General features: G+C 48.4%; 1 protein-coding gene across 1 annotated transcript; it reads right to left on the bottom strand.

Annotated features, from left to right (window-relative positions):
* Positions 1-722: 722 nt before the first annotated feature.
* Slc13a5 (solute carrier family 13 member 5) lies at positions 723-24447 on the bottom strand. The gene is made up of 13 exons (XM_051180080.1): positions 24138-24447; positions 23656-23776; positions 19171-19299; positions 18768-18904; positions 17337-17524; positions 16156-16324; positions 14560-14682; positions 9935-10153; positions 9018-9118; positions 7846-7964; positions 5630-5791; positions 3058-3195; positions 723-1548 (listed from the first exon to the last, which is right to left on the bottom strand). Exons 1-13 carry the CDS (start codon positions 24230-24232, stop codon positions 1417-1419), a joined length of 1833 nt encoding a protein of 610 aa, XP_051036037.1. The 5' UTR covers positions 24233-24447; the 3' UTR covers positions 723-1416.
* Between the last annotated feature and the right edge of the window lie 2936 nt (positions 24448-27383).

The following is a 27383-nucleotide window of genomic DNA, read 5'->3' as shown; positions in this document are numbered from 1 at the left end:
CCATAGCAGACAGAGTATTTGACAAGAGTAAGCCTTCAACAGTGTGGTCAGGAGTTGTCCCTCTCAAAGAAGCAGGCACATACTTGGCCTTTGATGGGGATTCCTTGGGTCCCCATACTGTCTTTCTGCCCAGAAAAATGACATCCGTGGACCTTATCTACCCACCAGAGCTTCTTTTCAGCAGGGAAGAGAGTGTCACAGAGGGACAAAGGAGAGTTTCCTGTCCTATCTCCTTTTCATTCCAAGTGTCCTATGGGTTCCCATGGACATTCGGGTGTAATTCCCCATACTGTCAGGTCAGTCAATTTACACTAGCAGGGCCTGTCTGCTCAGGGACCAACAAACCACTTAGTCTCAACCACTCTCTGGTGCCACCAGGCCTGGCCACAATGCACACTCAGCAAGGGAAAGGCCTTCCCAGAGGAGCTCAGACTCCAGCAGGAGCTCAGACTCCAGCAGGACAGACTAACAGCAGTGGCCCAGTCCTTGGAGATGAGCTGCTGAATCTGCTCCAGGTCTAGCCAAGGGGAGACTTAGGTAACCCACTTTGATACCAACCCCCAAAGAGACACCATTGTCCATCCTTGGAGTATGATCCCAGCTGTACGTGGCTGGCAGGAAGAGGATTCCCCGAAAAATCAAACAGGGGTTTTTCTCAGGAGCCTTGGCCAGGGGGCTGAGCAGCTTCTGTCCAAGAAAATAAAGGGATCTAGGAGTCAGTGGGAGGTGGGAAAGGGGCTTGAATTGTTAATTAACATGAAACAAGGCAAGTAGGGGACAGGTCAGCCAAGGGTGAGCAGACATGTCATGATGTCAGCACCTCAGGTGGCTCAGCCTTTGGTGATGGCACCATGTAGGGTCCAGGTCTTCAGGAGGCCTTGAGTTCCGCTCTCACTCTGGCAGTGGGAAGCTGTTAAAGATCAGAGTTCAGTCCTGGATAGGAAGTCCCTTCAGAGTGACAGAGATGACCTGGGGCATCCAGAAGAAGCATGGGGGCTGGGCTCTCATCCCAGTGATCTGATCTCCATGTAGACACCATGAGAACAAGCATGTGAGAACCAGAGCCCAGCATGGGACCAGTAAGTAGTCTCTCAAAGCCACATGGTACAGGATCTTGAGTCCTGGTCCCTGTTTCCTGCCTGGCCCAGAGGGCATGGCAGGGTCCCAGGAAAGATGGGCTTTGCAGCCTCTCAAAGGGACTTGCTTCTCTTCTGAGCCTATCTTCCAGTCACCTATTACCATCTAGGAATCTGATCCTGGAGAAAGAAGTGGCTAGTTGGCTAGGTCTTCTTGGGGTGTTGGCATCATTGGATCACACTGGGGTCCGAGCACCAGTGTTCTATGCAAGGTGTGCCAGAAGGTCCATAGTCCTCAAAAGGGTAGGGGGTGCCAATGCTTGTGCTCTTGGGGCTCTTCCTAAGTGTTAATACTTGTTAAATTAGCCCAGTCAGGGAAAACATCCAAGTTAAATATGGACCGTCCCCAGGTGTTGACTGACAGAAACACACATACAATTCCAATGAAGTTCATCATGAATCCTGCTTTTACCTACAGAATAAAAACAGGATCAGTGAGCAACACAGGTCTTGTCTGGGCCTTGTGTTCCTGTATTCAGGGCCCCCCTCATCCCCAGCCAAAGCAATTCAAGTGTCATTGTTGCTGGAGGAATTCATGGGAAGGAGTTGGCTCAGGTAGGTTCTCTACACCAGTTATGGCATTGGAAAATTACTTCGGACAGGTGTTGTGAGACACCCACCAATCCTGTGACTCTCCGGCTCTTTCTGCCACCCAGGCTACATGCCTTCCTAACTGTCATGGGCCATCACTTCAATGCACTGGCACAAACTTTTTGCTGGGGCTCGGATCAAATTTGCATCGTGTGGTTTCTGGGATCCATTTCTTTAAAGAAAACTCAAGAGGAGCCCCAGAGTGCCCAAGGTAAGGACCAATCTGACTCCCCAGTTCACCTACTCTCTTATCCTTAGCCCAGAGCCACAGAGTTACTCTTCCCCCCACTAGAGGTGAGAAAGCTAAACCTGGCTTGCAAAGTTCTGCCTGTAACTGTTTGCTTCCAAGGCATCACTGACTCCCAAGCAAATGGGCATGTCATCCACGCGTCCCTTCTTCAGACACCCCACAGGCCTCTCTGACTACGGTCTCCCTCCTGAATGTCCTCAGGGTTCTTGCTAGTTGTGAATTCTGATGTCATATGAGGGTCCCACTCCATCCCTTCCAAGCATTCAGCAAGGACTTCCTGGGACACACAAAGGTTTCTCCAGATAGTACCTTCCATGGGGACAAAACTCATATGAAATACAAGATCATTTCAATAAGTAAGAAAGGCTGCACCATAAATCAAAATGCCAAATGCAGGTCTAAGTTTTCTGTGGTACTCTCAGGTCACATGAGGGCCTTCTATTATTTTTTCCATGTTCTTTCCTTGTGTGTGTGCAGATGTGCTCGCTCATGCTGGTGTTGAGTGTCTTCCTCCATAATTCTCTACCTTTAAATATTTTTAGATATATTTTATGTGTCTGAGTGCGTTCCCTGTGCATACGTGCATGCACGCATGCACATGCGCGTGCGTGCATGCGTGTGTGTGTGTGTGTGTGTGTGTGTGTGTGTGTGTGTACACAATGTGCGTGCCTGGTGCTTGAAGAGCTATAGATAATTGTAAACCACTATGTGGGTGTTGGGAACTGGACCTGGGTCCTCTGTAAGGACAGTGAGTGCTCTTAACCACTGAGCCATCTCTCCAGCCCTCTGCTTCATGAAACTGAGCCTGAAGTTCACTGATTTGGCTATACTGGCTAGCCAAGGAGTCACTGAGATCCTTCTGTTTTCACTACCCTAGCCCTGGGGTTACAGGCATGCAGCACCATGCCTGGCTTTTTGTGTGGGTGCTGAGAATCCAAACTCGGGCCCTCATGTTTTCACAGCAAGTGAGCCATCTCCCCAGCCCCAAATGCCATCCTTTTGAAATCTATACATCATTCATAAATGGGACATCCTTTATACCAATAACATCCAGCAGGAACAAGTAAAAGGAGCTATTACCATATCAACAATTTTGAGGTGTCCATAGGCAAACACGATGGCATTAGGCGGGGTGGCCACAGGCAACATGAAGGCAAGTGATGCACTCATGGTACAGGGAATCATGACGTACAGTGGATGGATGCCGATGGAGCGAGACTGGAGAGACACACAACACTGCAACTCACAGGACAGAACACACAGGAGCTCCAGGCCATACTTCAGAAGCATTTCCCGAGTCTTGGGTTCCATTCCAACCTTTACAGCTGTGTCTGGTTAGTCCCTCTGAACTTTATACTTCTCTACATGATAACTACTGACCACAAAAGGCTGAGCTCAGAGGCCACCTCCCCTGGAGGCTTTTTTTGGAACCCCTCAAATTAGTTCATATGTTTTATGGGGGGGGGGCGGCACTTGCTGTGGGCCAGAGGCCATACTGGACCTCCTCTAGACTGCACTGAATCTTAAAATGTTCTGTGAACCATCTGCCTGTCTTGTCACAGACAGCGGCAGTCTGAACTGGATTCGGTCCCTCTTACCTGCAAATGCTTCCATGGGATCGCTTTGTGTTGGGAACCCAGTACCCACCTGTTGTCATTTTACATTTTAAAATTGTACGTCTACTAGCACAGAGTTGGCATTCACCATATATTTAGTGAATACATGAATTACATAACCTTAACAGCTATCAAAGGGACTCCTTATCATGTATATTTGCATGGGCAAACACATCTACAGAGATTTAACTGTAATGGTTAACATCAACACAGGAAACGGACTCAATGGCCAGCATCATCACGATGGTGTGTGCAAATAGTCCCACTGAGTTCAATGCCCACCGCTTTTTGCTTTCCACATGTGGATGATCAGGCAGGAACATGAAGGGCTATAACGAGCATTCTGGGCAATTTACTCTGAAATTTTGGCTCTAGAAGAGTCTATCCATTTTTTTTTTCTTTTGAGATTTTATTTATTTTTACTTTATGTATACGAATGTTTGCCTGAATGTGCATCATGTATGTGCTGTGCCCAAGGATGCCAGAAGAAGGTGTTGGATCCCCCGGGACTGGAGTACAGGTGGTTGTAAGCCTCCATGTGGGTACTGGGAACTGAACCAGGGACCTCTGAAAGAACAACCAATGCTCTTAACCACTGATCTGTCCTTCCAGCCCCATATAAGCGCTTATTTTTAAAGGGCCCATTTACCTCCTCGGGTTAAAGCCTGTGTTTGCCTAGGTGGGGCTATTAGTGCTCACAGGGCTCACAGGAGATGACAAGCCAGAGTCATTGCTTAAGAGAGAAGCATCCCCACTGCGTGCCCAGCACCACAGACCCTCCTTGCCCTTTCCTCCCTGTCCTCCCCAGCCTGTCTTCTTCCTCCTCCCCTTCTCTCCAGCCCCCCCCCCAGCATTTCCTTCTCCTCTTCCTCCTCCTCCCCACTTTCCTTCTCTGCTTCCTTACGCCCTTGTCTGGGCAGCCTGCTTAAGTGAAGGAGATATCTCCCTTGCTATTCCAAACACTTCTGTCTTCTCTAGGAATACAAGGAAAAACCATTTAGATTTGCTTTTTTGAACTGTATGCTTCAGGCTGCTGGAATGGGCATTTACCACCTTTGTGACTGGGTTCAGAGCTTCTGTGAATCAGTCTGTCTCTCAGACTAACCACAGCCTTTCCTGTTCCCCTACCAGGGTCGCTTTGGTGATTCCCTCATTCCGGTTCTCTGTGGTTCATGTATGGTTTGGGGACTCTCAGCACACCTCTAGGATGGGACCTAGGTCATCTGGTTTTTCCTGAATTCCATGAAGTCAATACTACTTTTAATGAATGGCAGAGGGAACATAAGAACAGATGACAGCCCATTTGCCTACAGGTTCATAGCTCACAGCTGTGCTTGCCCTGGAATCTGCATTCATCAGCCCTTCCTTTATCACCTCCATTCTCTGTCTCAAATCCCAGTCTTCAGGCATGCCCTCTCCTCCAATCCTCTCAAGTCTCACATCCCCTGGGCTTCTTCCTGTGATATATGCCCTCTTCTTATCATCTTGAAAAATAATCCAGGTAGTTAGATTCATGTAATAGTTGTGTGGCTGCTGCTGCTGCTGGTGGTGGTGGTGGTGGTGGTGGTGTGTGTGTGTGTGTGTGTGTGTAACTGGGGATTGAATCCAGGACCTTGCAGGTGCCAGACAAGTGCTATACTACTGAACTATGTCCCTAGTCCCTAGTCTTTTTTTTTTTTTTTTTTTTTTTTTTTTTTTTTTGAGACAGGATCTTATGGAGTCACCTTGAACTTAAGACCATCCTGCCTCCATCTCCCAAACCATCTAGCTCACTGATGCAATAAAGTTTGAGCACCTGGTGCACATTTGACGCTTTGGGCAGTGGTAAAGAAATACAGGGAAGAGTGGGCAAAGCAGTGAGAGAGGGTTTTAGGAGCAGCCTCATCAAGTGCACACAAGACCACATAGAGCCAGGGCCATATCTGGCTCTCCAAGCCTGGTGAGGCTTTGGATCCTAATTTTACTAACTCAGGAAATGGCCACAGGGTCACAATTTCCCATGAAATGTCCTTCCCTTCTCCAGCACAGTTACTTACCATGGAGGCAAAGATAGGCAGGAACAGGGTGGTAGTAGCCACATTACTTGTGCACTCTGTGGTTATAGCAACAAGACAGGACAGGATCAAGGTAATGACGGCAGGTTTCACTGAGCTCAAGGGCTCCATCTGTCTCGCCATCCACTCAGAGAGCCCAGACTCCTGGGAAGCACATAAGACCATCATTTCACCATCATTTCAGGGCTCTTGGTTTACAATTCCTCCAGGATCCATGGAGCTCAGTCCACCCCATTTCTAATTCTCTCTCTCTCTCTTGCACACATTTCATCTGATCCATTGCTACAATATTCATCCTCCTCTATCTTTTGGTTCCTACAAGTTTGCTTGTGGCTTAGCTGATCTATAACTAGATTCAAACATCAGATGTTATCTGGAAGTTTCTGTCCAAATGTCCTGTGAGCACATCAGGCTCAACATGGCACAATCTAGGTTCCTCTTCTTCAGTCTGGAATCTGCTTCTCTGAGATCCCTAGGTCGTGACTGGATCTACCTGCCACTGCCCATGGGAGTCATAGTGGAGGGCTCATGACCTGCTGATTCCTGGTACCCAGCCATCACAAGTCACCCTAGATGACACTTATCCACCTTCTTCCCTTAGTCTTCCAGTCTTGAGACTTTGGAGAATGACCTGGGTCATTGAGGATTTAGCCTTAGAGCTCTGGGATAGGATGACAAGAGCAAAAAGCAGATAAGAGGCCACTGGCAGAGCCTTGGACATGATCACGTTTATGGGAGGACTCAAGAAGGGCCAGCAGAGGAGGTGAGGAGGGGACAATGGAAGAAGGAAGAGATGAAGGACAATGGAAGAAGGGAGGCTGGAAAAGGAGGTACCCTGGAGACCGACATGGTGGCAACTGTTAAGGAGAAAGTGGCCAAGTTGAGAGAAGTTAGAGAAAGACTACAGAGAGCCTACTAGTTCTTCTCTCGCCCTGCTGGTCTCAGACTGCCACTCCAGACTCGGGATGACTTTTCTCAAGTGTTCATCTAACCAAGTCATTCCTGGCCGTTTCTCTTTGCTTTCAGAATCAGGGCCACACCTGCTATCCTGAAACCAGACCCTTAGAATGCTGGCTTCTGCCTGCCTCTCCAACCTCACTGCCACAACCAGGTACCTCTTTGATCTTATGCCACATCTTCCCAAAAGACACTTATAGATGCACTCAGAGTCTCTAGACCTGGAAGCCTTCAGAAACAGATACTATGTCTCAGTGTCTTCTTTAACATCTATGCCTGGTCTATCATTAGGAATGTTTGATAAGTAAAAGAAAATGCCAAGTGGAGAAACAAATTGGTGGGTAGAGGAATGGTGGAGACAGAGGTAACTAGACTGGTGGATTTGTTCATCTGAAACATGTACGAACTTATTTAAATATATAATCTATATATTGGGCTATGGAGATGGGTCAGTGGTACAGTCTTTTGTATGGGCTTGGTCCCCAGCACTAATGAAATAGCATGCATGTGTATACTGTGTACCAGGCTTTGCCCTAGATGCTAAGCAGACAGTTAACACAATACAGACCAAGTCTATCTGTTATGTTACATTCCTAGATAGATGGAAAGATGGATATATGTGTCGAATAGGGTGTATACATAGATAGAATGGATGGTGAGGAAGGAAAGGAGAAAGGAAGGGGGAATGAGTGGGATGGGATGGGTAGAAGGGAAGGGACAGAAAGGGAGACAGAGAGAGGGAGGGAGGAAAGGAGGGAGAGAGACAGAGACAGAGAGACAGAGGAACGAGAGGGAGCCAGAAAGAGAGGGGGGATGGGATAGATGGATGAGTGATAGCAGCCCCAAGCTAGCTCAGCCTCTTCTGCTCAGGAGACAGTTAAATTGCACTTTCCCTTAAAACCTGATCTTCTCCTATGCTGCTGAGCACTTAGCTAGAGAAAAGTTTTTAAATCCTGAAACCACATCAACAAGGAATTCAGCAAGTGGAGGATCCAAAGGACATGGTGAGAATACTCAGAAAGAGTCAAAAGAGACTTCCCTAGGATTCATTGAGCCTACAGCATCCTCAGCCTCTGGTGCATCCCAGTTTCCTGCCTCAGGACACTGTTCGGGATGACAACACAGAGTCCCATGCTTAAAGAATATGCAGTTCTGTGGTGGAAACAGTCAGCCCAGGGATGGAAGGTGACATTTGCCACCTCTTAGTAGAACTCAAGGGGCACCTAGAGCTGGACAAGTACCTCACATCCTTTTGCCATAGCAAAGCCTCCCCCCAGGAGCAGCACTATGCTCCAGGGAACTTTATCTTGGGTGAACTTCCAATCCAACAGTGCTGGGGGATAGAATGGAGTTTTCCTTTCTGTGGAGAAAAAGAACACACACACTTGTACATGCATGCATTAGAAAGCAAGAGATGTAATCAGAAGAAATAAGCCAATAAAGATAATGAGGTACCAGTGCACACCTGCAAATTAGCAAAACAAACAAACAAAAAAACCCAAACAAACAAAACAAAAACAAAAAACAAAACAAAAAAACCTTGCGATAACCTCTTGCCTGGGGAGGATTTGGTTATATTCTTGGCTGAGGGCATCGTAAGACAGAAACACCTTTTCAAAAAGCTATCTGGTCATTTATTCTTAAAAACTATTAAGCATTTAAGGCCATCTCTGTTCTTTTACCATGACAGTAACACTGCTAGGAATTTTACCTAAAGAAACACCTACAAAGAAAAAGCTGTATCCACAATATTTGACTTATAATAAAAAGTTCAGGGCTTTTGAGATGGCTTAGGGAGAACAAAGGTACATCTCACCAAGTCTGAGACAACTCCCAAGAGCTGTCCTCTGATCTCCACACATGCACCCTGGCTCTCTCTCTCTCTCTCTCTCTCTCTCTCTCTCTCTCTCTCTCTCTCTCTCTCTCCCTCTCTCCTCTCTCTCTCTCTGTCACACACGCACGCATGAGGGGGAGATAAATTAAAAATTTTTTAAAGAAAAAAAACATGCCCAAATACTCTGTAGCAAGATGGCTACAGGATCCTTCTATACAATAAAGTATTGAAGAATTCTGAGCCAATAAAAACAATGAAGAGGCAGAGTTCGAGCTGTGTGTGCTTAGATGACAATTTTATAGTACATATGCATACCACAAAAACAAGAAGGAAAAAAATTATTGACACAGTTATGGAGAATTTGAAACACTTTCTCTGCCTGCTGTGATGTATAAGTAAGGTTTCAAGTGTTGAAATACAAAAGGAAAATCTACATATCTTTAAAAAGAATCTCCATTCCCCTAGCTTTTGTAATGTAGCCAGTCACGTTCAGTAGGACAGAATTCTCTGCCCTCTAGGCACAAGGACCACCCCACCGGGATCCAATCATGATGGCTGTAAAGCCATGAAAAGCCTTACCTTCCTCAGTCTGGCTGCTGAAGTTGAACTTGGGCTTCTGTGAAGGTATAATGAAAAGCAAGATGGCCACAAAGATGGCCACTGTGGCATCAGTGATATAACTATGTGGGGAAGCACACACAGGAACTCAGTGATAGTCATACAACAAATTTGCCCCGACCCACAGTTCCATGCCTAAATGCTCCTTCAGGGGGGAAACGGGCTCTGTTAGATATGAAAACCAGATGCCCCCAAATCAAAGTTAGGAGTGGGTGGGAGGCTGAGTCTTGCTACAACCAGCTCCCTGAAATTCTTGGTCACCAACTTTGGGTGATCGCCCCCACACCAACTCTCACTGTCCCTCCCCCCATCAGCCTACACTGCTCCGTGGGTGAACTCTGTGATTTTTTTAACCAGGAGTCTTAGACTTCTGGATTCACTGGACCTCACAAACTCTGCTACTAAGCAGAGTAACCAAGATGCAGTAGATAGCTGCAGGCAGCCTCCTCACTCATGTCTTTGCTAGAAGTCATTCCTCAACCTTTCTTGTACGCTGCCCTATCAAAGCCGGGGAGAACCCACGTGTACTCTCACCCACTACGCTTCCAAGTAACCTTGATGCATCTTAGATAGGTTCTGAAAAAAAATAGGAAAAGAAGATGGCAGAAACCACAGCTCTAAGGGACCTATTCCAGCCCAATAAACTGTACCAGGGGTCTGGACACCCTGCTCACCAAGCATTTTTGGTTCAGCCTTCTGTGGGACATGAGGGAGCCACAGAGACAAATGCATCTGCAGTTTCATCATCAAGACGGATAGGAAAAGAATGAAGCCTACAGAATGTTCCTCTAAAGCCCAGCTCCAGAACCCGGGGCCCAAGAAACAATGGCATCTAGACAGCATTATCCTATCTAAGGCCTTCCTCCGTATCTACTTACTTGGTTTTTCCATCGACCCAGGCAATGGACAGCCAGCCAGGCATGAAGCCCGGGTCTCGGGAGAACCATAGGATGATAAGCAGGACAAAGCAGAAGAGCACATTGCATTCGGCGTAGGTCAAGGGCCCCAGCTTCTTGTACTCCTCCTGCAGCAACTTGTAGCTAACCTTCTCGTTGTTCCTCTTCTTCAGCCCGCAGCAGATGCAGGATTTTTTTAATCTAGACCGTGTATGGATGAGAAGGTAGTAGGGCAGATGGAATAACTCTGGGACCGCTGGGATAGAGTCTGACGAACTCACAGCAGAATGTTTGGCCACATATACCATGCTGCTGTCCTGGCTGCTCTGGGCCCTGTATGGGTCCAGCCCTCCCTCTTTCCTCCTCTGATTTTCATCTGCTTCCCCACTCCTCCCCTCCTCCCTCCCCAGATCATCTTAGGGAGAGACTGCTGAGAGGCAACCCCAAGAACACCTCCAAAGCTGGGGTGAGGTGGTACAAAGGGGGTGTGCCTCCATCTCAGCCTGGTCACAGGGACTGCAGTAGACAGAAAGGGGAGGTTAGAAGGGTGAGTGGGAGGATAGAACATGTTACTCATGTTCATCAGCAGAGCTGGTGTAGCCATTAGCAAAAGGAAGACTGTGCTCCAGGGTCCCCAGGAAGAAGGCTATGGGAAGTTCTAGAGCCTACAGGATCTGGACTCACATGATCCCCAAGCTTTCCTCTTCCCATCATAGCATGGAGCTGCCTTCCACAGTGCTGGGATCTGGCCCCCATCACTAATGATTCCAGAGGGTAGGAGAAAGGAGAAAGAGGGACCAGGCAGAACTAGCCAGACAGGGGCTGGGGCTCTTGAATTCCCAGGACCTAGAAGTGTAGGATTAAGGACTCAGGAGGCCTAGGGTAGGCAGAAGCTATGGCTGAGACAGGAAGGAAGCTGGGCTAGGCGCTGTTTGGGATGGGCCTGCCCAGGTGGCTTACACGGCCTCCCTTGGGGTGGTGTTGGCTTGAAATGGCAGGAAGGAGCGGGATTTAGGGAGAAAGGTGACTGGGCTGTGAGGAGTGGTTAACTGGGGCCAGTAATGACTAAAATGCAGGCCTTAAGTCTTCCCAGAGGATATGTCTCACATATGTCCACCTGTTGGCCTCAAAGCAGTGGAGCAAGGCCATTGTCCCTGGGGAGCTCTCCCCCTTAGGACCCTTTTTAGGGCCCAGCACAAAATCCACAGGAGGGCTGGGCTGACAGAAAGTGTCTGGTTCCCACAGCCGCGCTAGATGTGAACCACCTTGAAGAGCAATGGCAGTGACAGCGGCATGGGTGCCCCCAAGGACACTAGGTCATTAAAACTTGAGGCAGCTGGGACCTCCACGCTGAACTGGGGAAGGCCCCCCTCATAAGACCCTCAGGTGTGGCAATGGCAGGGACCTCCCTGTCATCACTGTCTCCAGAGTCTATGCTCTTCCAAGCACGGACCCGCCACTTCCTGCCATCCTAGAGAATTCAGGGCTATTCTGGGGATCCCTGCATTCCAGGAGAAGGGGTGGCCTTGGTGTTTTTAGTTGCCTAGCATGAGGCAGGCAGTGAGAAGCCTGGGCCTAGCTGGTGCTGGTGAAAAGTTCCTGATTCACAGACTCTGGGGCTTTGTGCAATGTTCAGTCTTCTGATGCTGGCCCCCACAGTGGTGACACTAAACCTCCTGACCCTTGTTGAGTTTAACTGAGCACCCGCTCCTCTAGGCTCATTTCATCCAGAACCTGTGGACATCCTCGAGTTGGGTTAGGGACCACAGTGTCCTTCTGCAGAATAATGGCCTCCAGTATGGTGGATCACAGTGAACTGGGTATGCTGCAGGGGCACAGAGAGTGTGACTGACCGCTGGGTCCACACATGGCTTGCCATGGAGCCAGAAGGGAAGAGCTCCCAGAAAACACTCGTCCCACTTTCAGCTAAGACTGGTTGGGATGCATGAGTGCAAGACAGCTGTAGTATGCCAGCGTCATTCCCAGTGGTCCTGGGTGAAGGTCTGTGACTGCCTATAAACTCAGGCAAAAACGGGTTTCTGCCTGCAAGACCTTGGTACTGCTACCCATCTTCAGATGAGAATCTTAAGAATGGTCAAGACACAAGGAACGGTAGAGGCACCTTCTGTGGATGGGAAATGTGATTCTTGGCTTCACCAGACCTGGTCCAGGAAGCCACAGATGCTTGGGGAGATCAACAGGTTCTGGTATGTGGTGGGGCATGGCCTAAGACAGAGACCAGCTCCTATTTCTGCTGAGCTGTTTGTTCTCTACCTTGCGGATCTGGAATGGAAATTAATTAGACTGTGAGCCATGCTGCACTTGGTGTCAAGGGGGACTAGAGTAGAAGATGGCCCTGCTTCTCCACTGCCTGCACCCGGAAAGTCCTGATGTATTCATGGCAGATGCTGTTCAGGCTTCTCGTGGCCCACAAGAGCAGCAGAAGCTGTACAGGACTGGGTAGAACCATAGCTGGGTGGTCAGCTAGCTTTCAGGGCCCTTGTGTCCCTATCAGCTGCTAGCTGGGAGGCTGATGGTGCTCTCATAGTGTTGCTGCCCAACCAGCTCCCTCTGTATACTTGAACTTAGGGTTTTAGGGAAACCTAAGGCCATAGGTAGTCCTTCTTACACAGGACAGCAACCCTTGGCAGGGCTCTGGAGCAGACTGACTGGACTCTAATCCCAGGCCTACCACTTCCATGTGGTACAATGTCGCCCAGGTCATATAACCTGTCCAGTTGTTGTATCTGTATATTGGCAATAACTATACCAGCACTTACTTCACAGGTTATCGTGAAGATTAATTCATAAATGTAGAGTGCTTAAAATAGTGTCTGACATGCAATGATGGGAGTCCAGAGCCTTGTACCATGGAAGTGCCCTACTACTGGGCTGCACCCTTAGCCCTTGGGGTTTTGTTTATTACATTTATTTGTGTATGCCAGTGTGCGTGCGTGCGTGCGTGTGTGCGTGCGTGCATGTGTGTGTGCATGTGCACATGCTACAGTGCAAGTATGGAGAACAGAGGATAGCTTGCAGGATCAGTTCTCTCCCACCATGTGGGTATTGAGGAATAGAACTCAGATCATTAATCAGGCTTGGCAGCAAGTACCTTTACCCACTGAACCCCTGTGCTGTGGCTGGGCCTGTTTTTGTTGTTGTTGTTTTTGTTTTTGATCTTTGAGACAAGGTCTAACTATGTAGCCCAGGCTAGTCTGGAACTCACGATTCTCCTACCTCAGGCTCCTGAAGACTTGGATTACAGGCTTGTAACACCACACCTGGTATAATCCCTTTAATTCCTATTCCCTCGTGAGGCTACATAGATGTCAAGTGGCAGCAGGTTCAAGGGACCATCTGCTGATCGTGCACTGGATGGATATGAGTGGACAACAGGACTTAAGTCCTGGAGCATATTCAAGAAGCTGAGTGGAGAGAGCTTCCCCTTGCGGGGGTGGGGGGGAGTGGCGGAGAGTCTGGACACAGGGCAGGTGGGTGGCCAGAGGGGAACACTGCCTGGTGTTAGTAAGCACTGTTGTAATTGCTCGGAATAAATGTAGCAACTTTAAAATGTAATTTTATGAAAATGGTTCCTCTTTCAGGAGAAAATGGATTTTTTAAATGCCCCACTTTCCCCCCCCCCACATGAAGTCCTTTCTGCCAGGTTTCTTCCCTGGAGTCAGAAATACCCATCTTTTTCTGGGTTCAAGCTCCCTGGTGGTTCCTAACTCCTAGTGTGGCATGGTCACCTTTGTGCCGCTGGTAAATTTATGTCCTTTAAAACAGCAACCTAGCCAGGTGCCAGGGGATACAGAGACAGGCAGATCTCCAGGATGGACATGGCTACACAGAGAAACCCTGTCTCGGGGTGGAGCAGGGAAGCTATTTGTCAGGCCCACACTGTCAGTTTCTGTCCAAAGTCTGGTTGCATCAAAGGTGACTCTGGGTGAAATTGACAGTGTACTGGGAATAGGAAGGTAAACTTTCCAGGCCTGGCACATTGCTGGGAACACCACAGGCATTCAGTGAAGCTCTGAGCTTAGACTAACCCAGACTGTATAAAAAGGATTGCTGTGACCTGGCCTACTAGACCCGTGTGACTGAGTGGTAATATGTCCAACTGTGTTGGCATGGCATGTGCAGACAGCCTTCTCTTTCAATTACCTTAACCCAGATAAATGTCACACCTGTTCTTCCTCCCTGAGCCAAGGGACATGTAGTAGTCAGAGGGGCCCTGGTACCCAGCCAAGGGGAAGGCGTGGCATTGGAGCATGAGGACAGGTATCACAGCATAGCCCTGTGATACACCCAGTGATGGCTCAAAACATGAGTAATTCTAAGGTAGAGTGGAGGGGAGGGACAGCTGGGAAAGGGGCAGCCCTTGAGCTGGCCTTCAGTGCTGGGAAGGAAGGAAGTCTCCGTCTAAGCTGAAGGGACAACACACACAAAGGTACAGCAAGCCTCTGGGCATGATGAAAATGGGAGAACAAGCCAGCAGGTCAGAAACTGGACCTAATGGAAGAACTCTGTAGACTGGCCCAGAGCTGAGGGCTTGCTGCAGGGGTCTGGCGCCATCAGGTGCTAGCCTGAGAGCAGCCCACACTTACTTGGATCTCATGTAAAAGCACTGGAGCCACAGCCAGGACAGCACCAGCATAATCAGCATGTTGGGGAACGCAAATCCAAACCAAGATGCAAAATTCATGATGTCTTGACTGTCAGGAAATAGTCTGAAAGGAGAAAGGCTTGTCTGTACCTCCGCTGCCATGCTGAGCTGTGGGGAGCAGACCAGCCAGCTGAACCCAGAGAGATGAAGAGGTCTGACAGCAGACCACATAAGCTTGGGGTCCAGACACCAGGGTTCATCATTGTTGGTGGCCCTAGAACATGGCCTCATCAAGAAATAAGACTAGGGATACTTCTGTGGACACAGACCCTGCTGAATCATGGAAGTACAACCCAGGCCTCTGGAAAACCACACCTTTGCCACACATGCACACAATCTGGACGGCAGCTTAAGGTTGTGCATGGATGCCTTTGAAACCTCACTCTGTGTGTTTCTGCAGGGGACTTCTCTGTGGACTAGAAGATATTCTCCAAGCCCTGCCATTTTCCCAACCTAGGCTTTGCCTCCCTAGCTCTGTTTAGCTCAAGGACATCAAATCCCACACAGAACTTACCCCATTCAGCCAGGCAGGCTGTTTTGTTTTTTTTTTGTTTTGTTTTGTTTTGTTTTGTTTTGTTTTGTTTTGTTTTCCAGTAGAGTTTAAGGGGAAATCCTAGGGTTGTGATCCTTTCAGGATCAAAAGATCCTAGTCACTGAATCTCAAGTTTTGACCAGCTGCTTCCCTGTCTGCCACTCTCTCCTTCATACCCCTCAGTTCCAGTGTCAACTGCCCTGTCCACCCCGTCCAGAGCTCTTGTCTACACGAAAGAGGCACCACTTTCTTTTTGTTTCTTGCCATTATAATTTATACATACTTCAATTAACATACTTCTTTGCCAGGCTGCCTGTATATCCCTGTAGCTGATACCCCAGCAAACCATGAAAAGCCTATGGTGGGACCTAGACTTCTCTCCCCTCCATGATATTCCAAGCCCACCCAGCACAAGACAGAGCCCACACATGGGATCCTCACAGCCTATGATCCTTTGCAGTCAAAGATGGACATGTCTTGGTTGCCCTTGTAGTGCACCCAAGGCTTCAGGGGAACACTTGATTAATAGAACTATAGTGGAGGAGACCGCAAGTCAATAGGTGACCCAACCCCAACTCTCTGTGCCATCTGTAGACCTTGAAGATAAAAGGACCCCAACCATTATCAAGCAATGTTAGTGAGCTAGGAAGGGCTTTTTTAGAGATGTCCATTTTCCATGAATTCAACCCACTGCCATATTCTATGATGTTAGCACAGAGTCCAGGCCTCATTCCCTGTCTGAGATAGAAGCCCTGAGCCACTGAAAGAAGTTGGACTTGCCCCATGGCAGAAAGAAGCCTTGTCTCTGAACTCCAGCACTCCAGGTGCTGGGAGGACTCTTAATGGGTGCAGGAATGCTAGGTCACAGAGACTATATGGGTTCATCTTCCCACCCTACTAGACTGATGGCTCCAGGGCCAAGACAAGAGGAAAAGAGAATTGAGTCTGCACCTCTAACCCTAGAAACCCATGGTGATGTCTTCTGAAGGCACAGTCATGACTCACTCCTGCATCTGGCCCAGGAGCACCACGTTGGGTCCCGTCCCGGTCAAGGTGGCCGTACCCCCAATGCTGGCTGCATAGCACACACATAGGTTCATAGCCTTGTACATGTTCTTTGTATCTTCATCGTCTTGCTTCTTCACAGTGAGGTCTTCAAATATCACCTGGTTTCCTAGGGTGGACATGGGGCTGTTAGCCATGTCAGTTGTGAGGGCCACCCAGCCATTCAGAGCTCTGTATTCTTCTACTAACATGAAGTCAGGCACACACCTTGCCCAGTGCACATACATTCCTCAGCTTCAGCTCCAAACCTCAGCCAGGCCCCATCTGCCTTCCCACAATCCTTTCACATGGCTTCCCTAAGTATCCTCCACGTACCCGCCAAGCCCAGAAACTTAAGGCATATGTTCCTATTTCCTGGTTCCTTCTTGTTTGTCGCTCAAGCCACTCCCTGCATCCAAGGATGTCTCAAGTCTACCCAGATGCCTCTCCTCCTAGTGAGGTCCTCCCTCTCTGAGCTGCCATGCTGTCCAGTCTGCCTAAGGCTTCTCCTGAAGCAAATGATTTGGTGAGCATGCCCACTTAGGTCATCCCTAAGAGCTCCACAAGGGCTCCACAAGAGTCAGTGGTCAGAGTGTGCATGCTCACTTCCATGTTGCCAGAACCTCACCCAGGACCTAGAAACCAGGCAGTAGCCACAGTTGCTGAGTTCTTCCCATGCAGAGTCCTGAGGAAGAATAGGGAACAGGCGGAAGGTGAAGCAGACCCAACCTATCCTGCATCTTCTAAGTCCTGAGCCTAGTAGGAAGCAAACCCTAAGACCTGTGGGAGTGGAGCAAGGGGTGGCCTGCTCAAGAAGAGCCTAGAAGACAGCCCCAAAGAAAATAAGAATAGCAAGGGTGAGGAGCATCCATAAGCTGCTCAAAGATACATAAATGAATTATCAAATGAACACTCAGTGCTTTTTATCATGGGACTAGTGATGATCTCTGGCTAAATAATGCAATGTTCTAAGCTTGAGTAAAGGATCTTTCTTTTATGTGATAACCAAAACCCAAACACTAATAACAAAACTGTTTCCCTGTTTTTCCCCCACTCTATGTATGTTTAAGGAATTGATTTTTCTCTGCAATTCCTTAAACTGCAGGGAAAGCCATGGCTGCGATAACTAAGCAAGTGTGTACCTGGAAACTCGCCGGCCTTGTTCTTGTCTGACAGCTCCAGTGTCCCCTGGCAGGTATCCACAGATACATTTGTGGCTACCATTTGCTCCAGCATGGCCTCCACAATGGGTATCATCATGGCTGTGGTGGCAGTATTGCTGATCCACATGGACAGGAAGGCCGTGACTAACATAAAACCCAGCATCAGCCTGCAGAGGAGGAGCAGAGAGGAAAGCTGGAGTCCCTGGTGCCCTACCCACCACATCCCAGGGCACAACCAGGAGCTGGAGCCACCCTTCCTGTCATCTCAAGACCGGTGTTCCAACATGGGGTAGCAGTTTGAGTGGTTCTCTTCTCCCCCTTGCCCTTCTTCCCTTCCCTTCTCCCTGCTCTGTGACAGTTTACTGCCATTGTCAACTTGACTGGATTAAGGAATTCACTTCCGAGTGAGGCTGTGAAGGACAGACCTCCAGCATATCCAGCACAGTGGATAGATAAAACCCTCAAAGGATTTACAATGGGATGGCAATTTACTGGGATATGGTAAGACATAAGAAGTGGAGCCTATGACCTACCCAGCCACATGGTTGGAGCCCAGTTAGTGGTACAGACATGAACTCCATCTTTTGGAGAAGTCCTTAAGTCCAATCAGAAAGTGGTTGGTTACTCCCATATCATTTGTGTCACCACAATACCACAGGGCATATAGAGAGAGGACAGCGAAAGAATTGGGGGTGGGAAGGATGAGGTGCATTTGATTAAAAAAAAACACTATATGCACATATGAAGTTCTCAAACAATAAAATAAAATAAAAGAGGTGAGGTCTAATTGGAAGAAGTATGTCCTTGGGGCTTGTCCTTGGCAGTGTATCTTGCCATGACCTGTGGCTCCTGGCTCCCTCTCTTGCCTCCTGTCTGATTTAGGTGAATTTCTGCTACCACACACTTACTTCCATCACCATGATATTCTGCTCGGGTATGTATGTAAAACCTAACAACCACAGACTGGCCACCATCCAAAGCTGTAAGCTGAAATAAATCTTTCTTCCTTTAAGTTGTTCCTTTTAGAAATTTGGTCACAGACATGATTCTCTGCCACTCCTCACAAACATTGCTGATGTCTATACTGCTGGCTGTCGGGCCAGAAAGAGGCCTCAAACTCAGCTGTGCTTCTAAGAGACTCCCATTTAGCAGAAAAGTTCACCTTAGCAAGACCCAGGGTGTGGCAGAGCAGCCCCACATGAAAGTAGATTAGCTTTCCATGTAGATATAGAAGATTCCCACTGTTACGCAGAGCCTCTCCTCTCCTGAATCCCAAAGTTCTAAGCAGAATCATCCTGCCCTACCCAGAGCTCAGCCCTTTACCTTCCTCTTGGATGTCCTACTCTGTCACACTCTGTTCTCCAGAGGCCCCTGTAGAGCCATGTAGCCAGAGAAAGAAAGTATACTTACCTGGATGGCTTGGTCCCCACGTAGAGCAGCATTCTCAGGGCAATTCTCTTGTGCAGTTTCCAGCGCTCCACAGCCACAGCCACAATGAGGCTGCCCAGGAACAGCATATTGGTGTCCTTCATGTACTGGACACACACCTGCAGGGTGGCAGGGGTGCCCCATCAGGGCAATCCCCAATCACATACTACTTAGGTCCAAAGCTGCTACCCAAGTCCCTTAGACAGCTAAGCAAGCCAGATACCGATTTCAAAGGTAGCTTGGAGTGATCTGTCTCTATACTTGTCCTTGAGGGATCTACTACTGAACTTCCGAAGCTATCCTAGGCCTTGGAAGCTCAGAGGAGCTCAGAAAAGAGAATACATGGGTCGGCCAGAAGCCTGTAGCCCTTGTTCAGCTTACTCACCTGCTTGGAGTCCAGTATCTTCAAAAGTGGGAAGAGCAAGACAGGCAAGAGGGAGGTGACAGCCACTGGGATGACATCCGTGCACCAGTAGATGGCCATGAGGATGATGACATAGGCACACCTGACAAACTGAAGAAACAGTTTTGAGGACTGGACAGCTTCACTTCTGCATCCCAGCTGCATGTGTGGTGGAGGAGCCTATGCCCTGCTCCTGAGCAGTGTGGCTCTCCAAGGTTCAGGACAGACAGAGTCAGGTTGTCTCCAAGCCCAACCTTTCCCTGCCTCCTCCCTCTTTCCTGCTGTGTAGTCCTAGCACCACAATAAACAATTATTTTCAAAGAGAGATTGTACCCCATAAACAGCCCAGGACACCTCCCTATTGACTAAAGCTGTTTTCCAATCCCCCGCACTGACATCTGGGATGGAGACAGGTCCTTGTTGTGGGGACTGTTCTCTAAACGGTAGGATATTTAGCATCAACCTTGTGTGTCTGCTTAAGTCGGGTCCTACCAATAAGAAACAATAGTCCCTGATTCCTTCTCTGGGTCTTCATTAACTAAACTCCCAAGGCAGTAAGGAAGATAAAGTTTGAGCAGGGCATGGTGATGCACATCTGTAATTCCAGCATTTAGAGGCTGAGGTAGGAGGACCTTTGCAAAGCTGAGGTCAGCTTGGCCTATATAGTGAACTTCAGGACAGCTTGGACTATAAGGCAAGACTCTAAACAATAACAACAAAAAGCTACTAATCACATAAAAGCCAAGAATGTAAAGTCTGTCAACACACCTTGCAAACACTTGTGACATTCCATTGCCTTCCATTTCAGGCACGATTTCATTGTCTATTCTGTAGGACCCAATGGACTTTGTCCTTGGCAACTATTTGATCCTTTAAACTAACTGAATTACCCTAAAAATCATTTAGTAGTCGCCTAAAATCTCCTACAGTCCCATGGTTCCCCTCCCCTTTGGGTATGTGAGCTTTGGAGTCACCACAAGCTTGTGGGGAGGGACTCATTTCCTGTGAGTAATGAATCTATAGATCTCACCTCATTTGTCAGTCTATGGCCAGAGAGTGAAGGGGAGCCTTCCCTTCCCCTCCTATTGTATGGATACTGGTTGAAAGCCAAGGGTGAGCTCTGGGGATGGGTGCTAGAGAAGGTTCCTTCTGGGCATGGGTAATGAAAAGGTATATTGTAGAGAAATTTTAAGTAATAACGCTGAAAACCAGCCGATGTTGTCGTGGTATAGCAATTCTAAACAATGTCATTCACAAGTCTCCTCCTCTCTGCCCAATCTTGGTTCCTCTTTTGGCTCATTTCCCAACCTTATCTGTAAATTACAGAATGTATGACAGCCAGAAACTCCTTAGTAGTCTTTATTTTCTGAACTCTGACTATAGATGTCCTATAACTTTCACTGACCCTCCAAGGGGATAGAACAAAAAGCTAATGGCCTCATCTCCACCCATTAGCAGGAATTTCAGGAGATGTCTCAGCCTTGAATAATCAATCAACACACTCAACCCTCCCTAATCTAGACTCTCACTGTGTCCGAAAAGAGTACAGAGTAGGAAAGGGATGTTGGAAAAGTCTGGGGGTGGGTTTCAGGAGAGAGAGCTCAGACAGGAAGCATGTAAGCATGGAGACCTGAACATGATCCCTAGAGCAAATGAAAACACCAAGTGTGTCACACGCATGTATCGGCACTAAGAATGTAGAGACAGGCCAGCCCAGCCTGTATGGCCAGATCCAGGCCACTGAGGCTCCTGTCTCAAGAAACAAAATGGACGGCAGCTGAGGAAACATCTGATGCGATCTCTGACCTCCAAATGCACAAGCACACATACACATGTGCACACACACATGCATACACGTACATGCATACGCACGCATGCGCACACACAAACGTCTAAGGAGGAAGTGGCAACCTTGGAGACAATGATTAATTCTAAGTAAATGCACTGCACTTCCCTGCAACTGAGAAGGTGTCTGGAAAACCAGCAGAAGCTGGGAGGAAGTAGGTTCTGGGGTTTAAAAGCCACACTCAGCACAGAGCCTAGCTCACAGAGGGAGTCCGGAGGCACCCATGCACAGTGGAATCAGGCAGGGCTGAGTGTTCATCTGATAGCTCTCACACATCAGTCAGCAAGGGGCATGCTCCACTCCATGTGCCCTTATGTGACATCTTTATTGTCATCTAAGGCAAAGTAATGTAGCTATGACATCATTAGTGCTATAATCTGATTGAGCCATAATTGTAGTCCAGTGTTGAATAAAATGCCCTTACAGGGCTCATTACACATTGCATAATGAAACTGAAGTACCGTACTGTGCGTGTTTGTGTGCGTGTGTGTGTGTGTGTGTGTGTGTGTGTGTGTGTGTGTAAGACAAGAGCTCAGTTGACTGGTGTTTGGCAAGCTGTCCATCCAGACATTAATAATAAGGCAATGAGGGTATCTTATTCCACTTTATACTTGATACTTTATACTTGTGAAAATAAGAATTTCACACAAGTTTAGCAAAATAAGTGATTAAACTTGTCACCAGTTTTATTAAAATGAGTTTTAAAAGCAGAGGCGGACTTGGAGGAAGGATAGGAAAAGTGGATCAGAGAGGAGGTGGAAGAGAAGGAAGAAAGGGGCCTGGAGAGGGACCATGAGCCACAGAAGGCAGCGTGTTCTGGGAGCCATCATCTGGTTGGGACAATGGTGCTCAGGCTGGCCCCAGGGTCCGCTGACTTTCCCTACTGTGAGTGTTGTATATCTCCAGGTTTTCTTGCACAGTGAAGGTGGCATGGTGAGTGCAGGTAGGGTGCTCTTTGATGATGATCAAAACAGTGGCAAAAAGGAAGAAAACAGGAAGCCGGGGCCCAGGCTCCCAGTACCTAATCCAGTTGGAAAGAAGTCAGGCACAGGGAGAGAGCTCTTAGAAGACCCTTCAGTATGGCCTCCCAGCCCCCCAATCTTCATTCCTAGGGTATATACACATACACCCCAGCTGGGAACCTGGTTCACTATTATTTATTCTCTCTCCTCCCCCTCCCCCTTGTACACATGTGCCAGGAATAAAGAGGGGTCCTAGTTATATTGTCCTCTACCAGGAAGGTCAACCAAACGACTATAATTATTCCAAGGAACACCACCCCCCCACCCCCCAGCAGAGCTAAAAATCACAGCTTTCTAGCCTGGCTGCCTCCCACAGACAAGAACGGTCCTAAACCTCTGTGGATGCTCACTAACAGTGTGGCAACTGAAAAGCCATCACAGTTGACCTGCTATCCTTGGCCCATGTGGGACCTCTGCTCAGCATATTCCCTTCCCCATCCTAGGAACCAGAATGACCCCCCTTTACTCTCAAAGTTTTACAGGGTCTGAATCCGACTAAAGCACCCAGATCCAGAGAGCACAGGGTCTTGGTGAAAGTCACAATGTAAAGTGAATAAAGGCCCACTCCTCTCCTCTCAGAACATTCCCTGAAGAGTCGCACTGTTTCTCAAACCTGCCTGCGAAGGGGAAGCAGGATAGAGCAAGGTTTCCTGTCTGGGCTTAGAGTGAAAGGGCTGAAAGAGGGAATGGAGGAAGGAGCAGCCAGCAGCCACAAAAGGCTTCAAAGAGCCCTGGCCTCGCCAAACTGGCTGCGCACAGCCTAAGAGAGCCGAGCCAGGGCTCCCGCCCCCTCCTCTGCCCTGCAGCCAAGGCCATTCATTCTCTCCCTTCCTCCCAGGAGCATTAGGAGGCCAGGGCATCCGACATAGCTTCCCTGCAACCCAGTGCCATGCCACCCAAGGCGTAAGCTCTGGGAACGTGTCCCGCCTCCTGCCACAGCAGACAGTGGGCAGTGTAGATCAAACCCGACTGGCCTTTCAGGCTGCAGGATTTGGATTTCGAGTGACTTCTTTGGTTTCAGAGCTGGAAAGAAATATAGATCATGGGTGGGGAAACTGAGCCTCAAAGTCAGGGCCATAATGTGGCAGAGACAGAGATCCACACAGGTGGTGCTCTTTTCCTGTAGGTCCTTGACTGAAGGCATCTACAGCTGGGGAATGTCTATTCCCTAGAGAAGGGGGGGAGGGACACAGCGGGGAAAGCCCAGCCCTCAGAATCCCTGCTGCCCCCTGCAGCATCTTTGAGCTGGGATAGCGCTGGTTGTGCATTCTGGGGGAAGATTTTGAGTCAGAGGCTAAGCCTGTGGCTGCCTCTGAGTGGTTCAGATCTGTCCTAACGTCCAGGTCTCCGTGTTTGCCTGAAAGGTTCTTGAGCCCTGAAATCGGTGCAGTCTAGGACGTGTTCATTTTAAGGTCTCCGCGACCCTGGGATTCTTTGCAGGTCACCTCCCATCTGGTGCCTGGAGCATCTGAGCACACACCCCAGGGAGTTTGTCCCCGCGGGGGAATCCGCACGTTCCAGCTCAGCATTCCCGGGTTCCGTGCCCGTTATTGCACTGGGCACCCGGGTTCCTCCGGGCTGCACAGACACGCAACTGACCTTGTCAGGCATCACAATGATGAGTGGAAGCAGCAGGATCGGGCAGAAGAACAAAATCACGAAGGACTTGAACTTGGTCAAATAAGTCTTCGCCGAGGCCATCGCGCGGAAAGGAGGCAGACTGGCGGGAGAGAAGATTGAGAAGCAGCTACAAGCTCCGCGAGCTTAAAAGGGGACCGCGCGATCCCACCGGATTGGGGGCGGCTACAACTCCGCCCCCCATGGCGAGGCCTCCCTGCGGTCCCCGGGTGGAGCCACCCCTCGGGGTCTGTGGGGCACGTCTGTCCCGGGACTCTGCCACCCCGCGGTGGAGAGAGACGTCTGCAGATTCCAGTGTTTGGCACTAGCCCTCTGAGGAGGGACTGGACCCTGGCACCTCACTGCTCGCCAAGCCCTTTGGCGATGCTCCGGACGCCAGCACTACGTAGGGTGTGCAGGTCATTCTGCCAGCTTAAACGTGAGGTCCCTTTCTGTACCCACACCTGCTTTCTCCTGGGCTCCGAAGGGTCCCAGATGAAAAGCTCCACCGGCCTGTAGGTTTCTCAGGCTTCTCTCTCCAAAGCTCTCTCCTTCTCATCCCGATCACTGAAGGGTGTCTCTTAGAGGCGGTGGCTGAGCCCTGCGCCACCGCAGTTCCCTCACCCCCAGGACCCTCTGGCTTCCCCCTTGCGTTAGCCCTACTCTGGACATAGAACCCATTTCCCTCCTCGTGCCCTTTCCCACCCAGCACACCCTGGGCGCTCTACAGGGACCGCTAAGGTAGGCGGTCACTGTCCTCGCAGTCCGAACGACTTTCGCCCTCCAGCGGACGCGCGTGAGCAGCAGCCATCGGTCGACGGTCTCAGCTCCAGGTGCCAGCAGCTGCTGCTGCCCACGTGAGGAATACCCAGCCAGTGCCATTTTATGGAGGGAGATGGGGAAAGAAGAGGGGATATAACCCTGCCAATTGTGAGGAAGGAGTTCATTGGTTCGTTCGTTCGTTCGTTCATTCATTCATTCATTCATTCATTCATTCATCCATCCTGCCCTCAGTAGTGCTATGGTTGGTTCTGGTGTGCTGTCCTATTTGGAGTGCCAAGACAGGAGGATGCAAAGACGTCGGTGACTCCTTCCTCTCTTCTCTTCTGCCAGCCCCTCATCCTCACCTTCTTTGAAGAACTCTTACCCATACACCACAGGCTGCTTGTTAGACATCACACAACACATGACTGAGGCCAGATTCCCGACAATCAGCTCTCACCACCCATCCAAATGCTACTGTGTTGCTGACATACAGTGTTTAAGCTTGGGACCGCTGCTTCTCTTCTACTAAATATGGAAACCATCAGTATACTCTAAACCATACAGATACCAACTATTACCACAGCATTTACTTTGTGTTAGGTGTTAAGCAACCTGGAGGTGAACTGAAGAATAACATGGTTATATCAAGATCTGGACTCTGTATTCCTGTGATCTGTCACCATTCTCTCAAGTCTGCAACTGCCTTCTTCAGGCCCTCTTTTTTTTTTTTTTTTTTTTTTACTTTTTTTTTTTTTATTTTTTATTTTCTATTTTCATTTTCTATGTGGCCCTGGGCCCCACCCTCTTCCCCTCAGAGCACTTAACACTAGATCTTTTTGGTTTACTTTTTCGTGTGTGTTATGTATATGAGTATTTTGCGTGCATGTATGTATGTGCTCTATATATGCCTAATGACCCCAGTGTCAGAAGAGAGGTCTTCTGGAACAAAGGTCCCCTGGAATGGTGGTTATGGGTGTTTGGGAACTACCATGTGGGTACCAAGAACTGAACCCAGCTCCTCTGCAAGAGCAACAAGTGTTGCTCTTTACCAGTGAGCCATTTCTTCAGCCCATGGGAATTTTTATTTAATCTTGGTTTTATTTATCATTGTGTGCTCACTCAAAACCCTTTACTGAACTTTGGGCATGCACTCAAAGCTATCTCTCTGGGATGTATAATGCAAGTCAACCATTCTGTTATAACTCAAGTGCTTTAAAGAGTGTTTAATCTGTTTTCTGCATCTAGATGCCCTGGTCCTTATTCCATCCCTGTGTTGTCTTAGTGTTGTGTCTGAGGTTTCCATTCTGATTCATCCCTCACATATGTTTGGAGACCATGAGTAAATGCTGAGTGTTTAACAAGATGCTGTGGCCTCCATTCAGCAACCAATAGTATTTGCTCTTACTTTATACAGAACTTTTGGTATTAATTAAATGTCATTCCCATTGGTTTCAGGAAACTCCTCATGTTCAATTGAAACTGAAGATATGGAAGCAAGTTATGAGAGCTTTCAGAAGAGCTCATCAGAAAGGAGAGCCCTTACCGTTAAAAATTTGGTCTCTATGTAATTTAATATCAAACACTCTGGAGCCGTTGCAGAGTAAAGAGTCACTTAAAGCTGTATCTGAAGTAAAACAGGAAAAAAAAAGAAGGAAGAAGACATTAAGGCTAGAATTTGTCAGTAAGGCAGCAGATGCAACTAGAAACCATCCAGCAAAAGCTTTCAACTCCACAAAACACCAAAACACAAGCAAACCAAACATCTCACTAACAAAATCATTGATTTGTAATCCTCTGTTGAGCAGAAGCATCAAACGATGAAACTGCCTCTAAACTATACCCATTGATTTTACATGGGGCATTAAAAGTTGAGGGCATTAAAAGAGTTAAGAGAGCTTAATGTTTCCACAGGGCAATCAGAGTCTACTTTGGAAGCCTTACAAATTAACATGAGGAACTGTATTAAAGGGTCACACCATTAGGAAGGATGAGAGCCCCTATGCTAGAGTGGAGAAAACCCTGAGAGAGTGAAGTCCTGGATGCATTTGTGCTGCTCACAGGGGACAGTCATATCAACGGACTACCTTAGACCTATGGGGAAATGGCAAAACACCCACATATACCCTAAGGTGATGCTTAGCGAAATGGCAAAGCTGTCTTCTGCGGTCCAGGTGTGGGTGTTTATGACCTGAAACCTGCTTCCGCCAGAAGCTGCTCCTACCCAGATCAGCTAAAACTGTCTCCTCGATCCAGAAATGTTGCCTCCTTTATTATTATTATCTATATAGAATAGTCCTGCCATGTCATCCAGCTACAGCCAACAACCTCACCTCTCTCTCCAAATTTATATAATAAACATGCTGAACTTCCAGAGTGCTGAAGTTTCTCCATCAGAAAACCCAGTCCATCTAATCCAGCTTTTTCCCCCTTCATTTTCTCACAGCCCTGGTCATGTCTGTCCCTGGAGCCCTGCAGGAGTCAGCAGAGGAAAACTTAGGGTAAACATTCTAAGACACAGGCACGGGCAGAGACTTCCTGAGAAGGACTCCAACAGCTCAGGGAACAAGAGCAACTGTTGACAAATGAGACTCCATGAAATTAAAAAGTCTCTGCACTATAAAGGGAACACTCAGTCAGTTTCTGGCTCTCTCAGACCTTTCTGCCAGAAACGTAAGCCATAACTGGTGTGCTGAAAGTCAGCTTGGTGGGTTTCTTAGGAGGTTAAACATACATTTAACATGAACCCAGCCATTCTTCTCTTGGGCACTTATCCTCAAGAGACACACACCCGCATTCCCACACAAACCTCTGTATGACTGTTTTTGGCAACCTCTTTAGGACAGTCCCAAAGCAGAAGCAGCCCACAGGTCCTGCCAGGGCCAGGAGAGTGGATAGCTAAACAGGCATATCCGCGCGGGCTACTCCACAGCCAAGAAAGGAGCACA

This window comes from Phodopus roborovskii, unplaced genomic scaffold, assembly GCF_943737965.1.
Source record: "Phodopus roborovskii unplaced genomic scaffold, PHOROB, whole genome shotgun sequence".
NCBI classification, from domain to species: Eukaryota; Metazoa; Chordata; class Mammalia; order Rodentia; family Cricetidae; genus Phodopus; species Phodopus roborovskii.
Note: the sequence above shows the minus strand (reverse complement) of the source record. Positions and strands in the feature narration are given on the sequence as shown.

What these genes read in the sequence shown, in the direction of transcription:
- Slc13a5 (XM_051180080.1), bottom strand. Translation starts at nt 24,232, where the DNA reads ATGAGAAGGAGAGAGCTTTGGAGAGAGAAGCCTGAGAAACCTACAGGC. An exon ending in GTGGGGACCAAGCCATCCAG is followed by an intron (nt 17,525 to 18,767) that starts GTAAGTATACTT and finishes CCTCCTCTGCAG; the next exon opens with GCTGATGCTGGGTTTTATGT. An exon ending in TGCTTTTACATGAGATCCAA is followed by an intron (nt 10,154 to 14,559) that starts GTAAGTGTGGGC and finishes TACACGGTCTAG; the next exon opens with ATTAAAAAAATCCTGCATCT.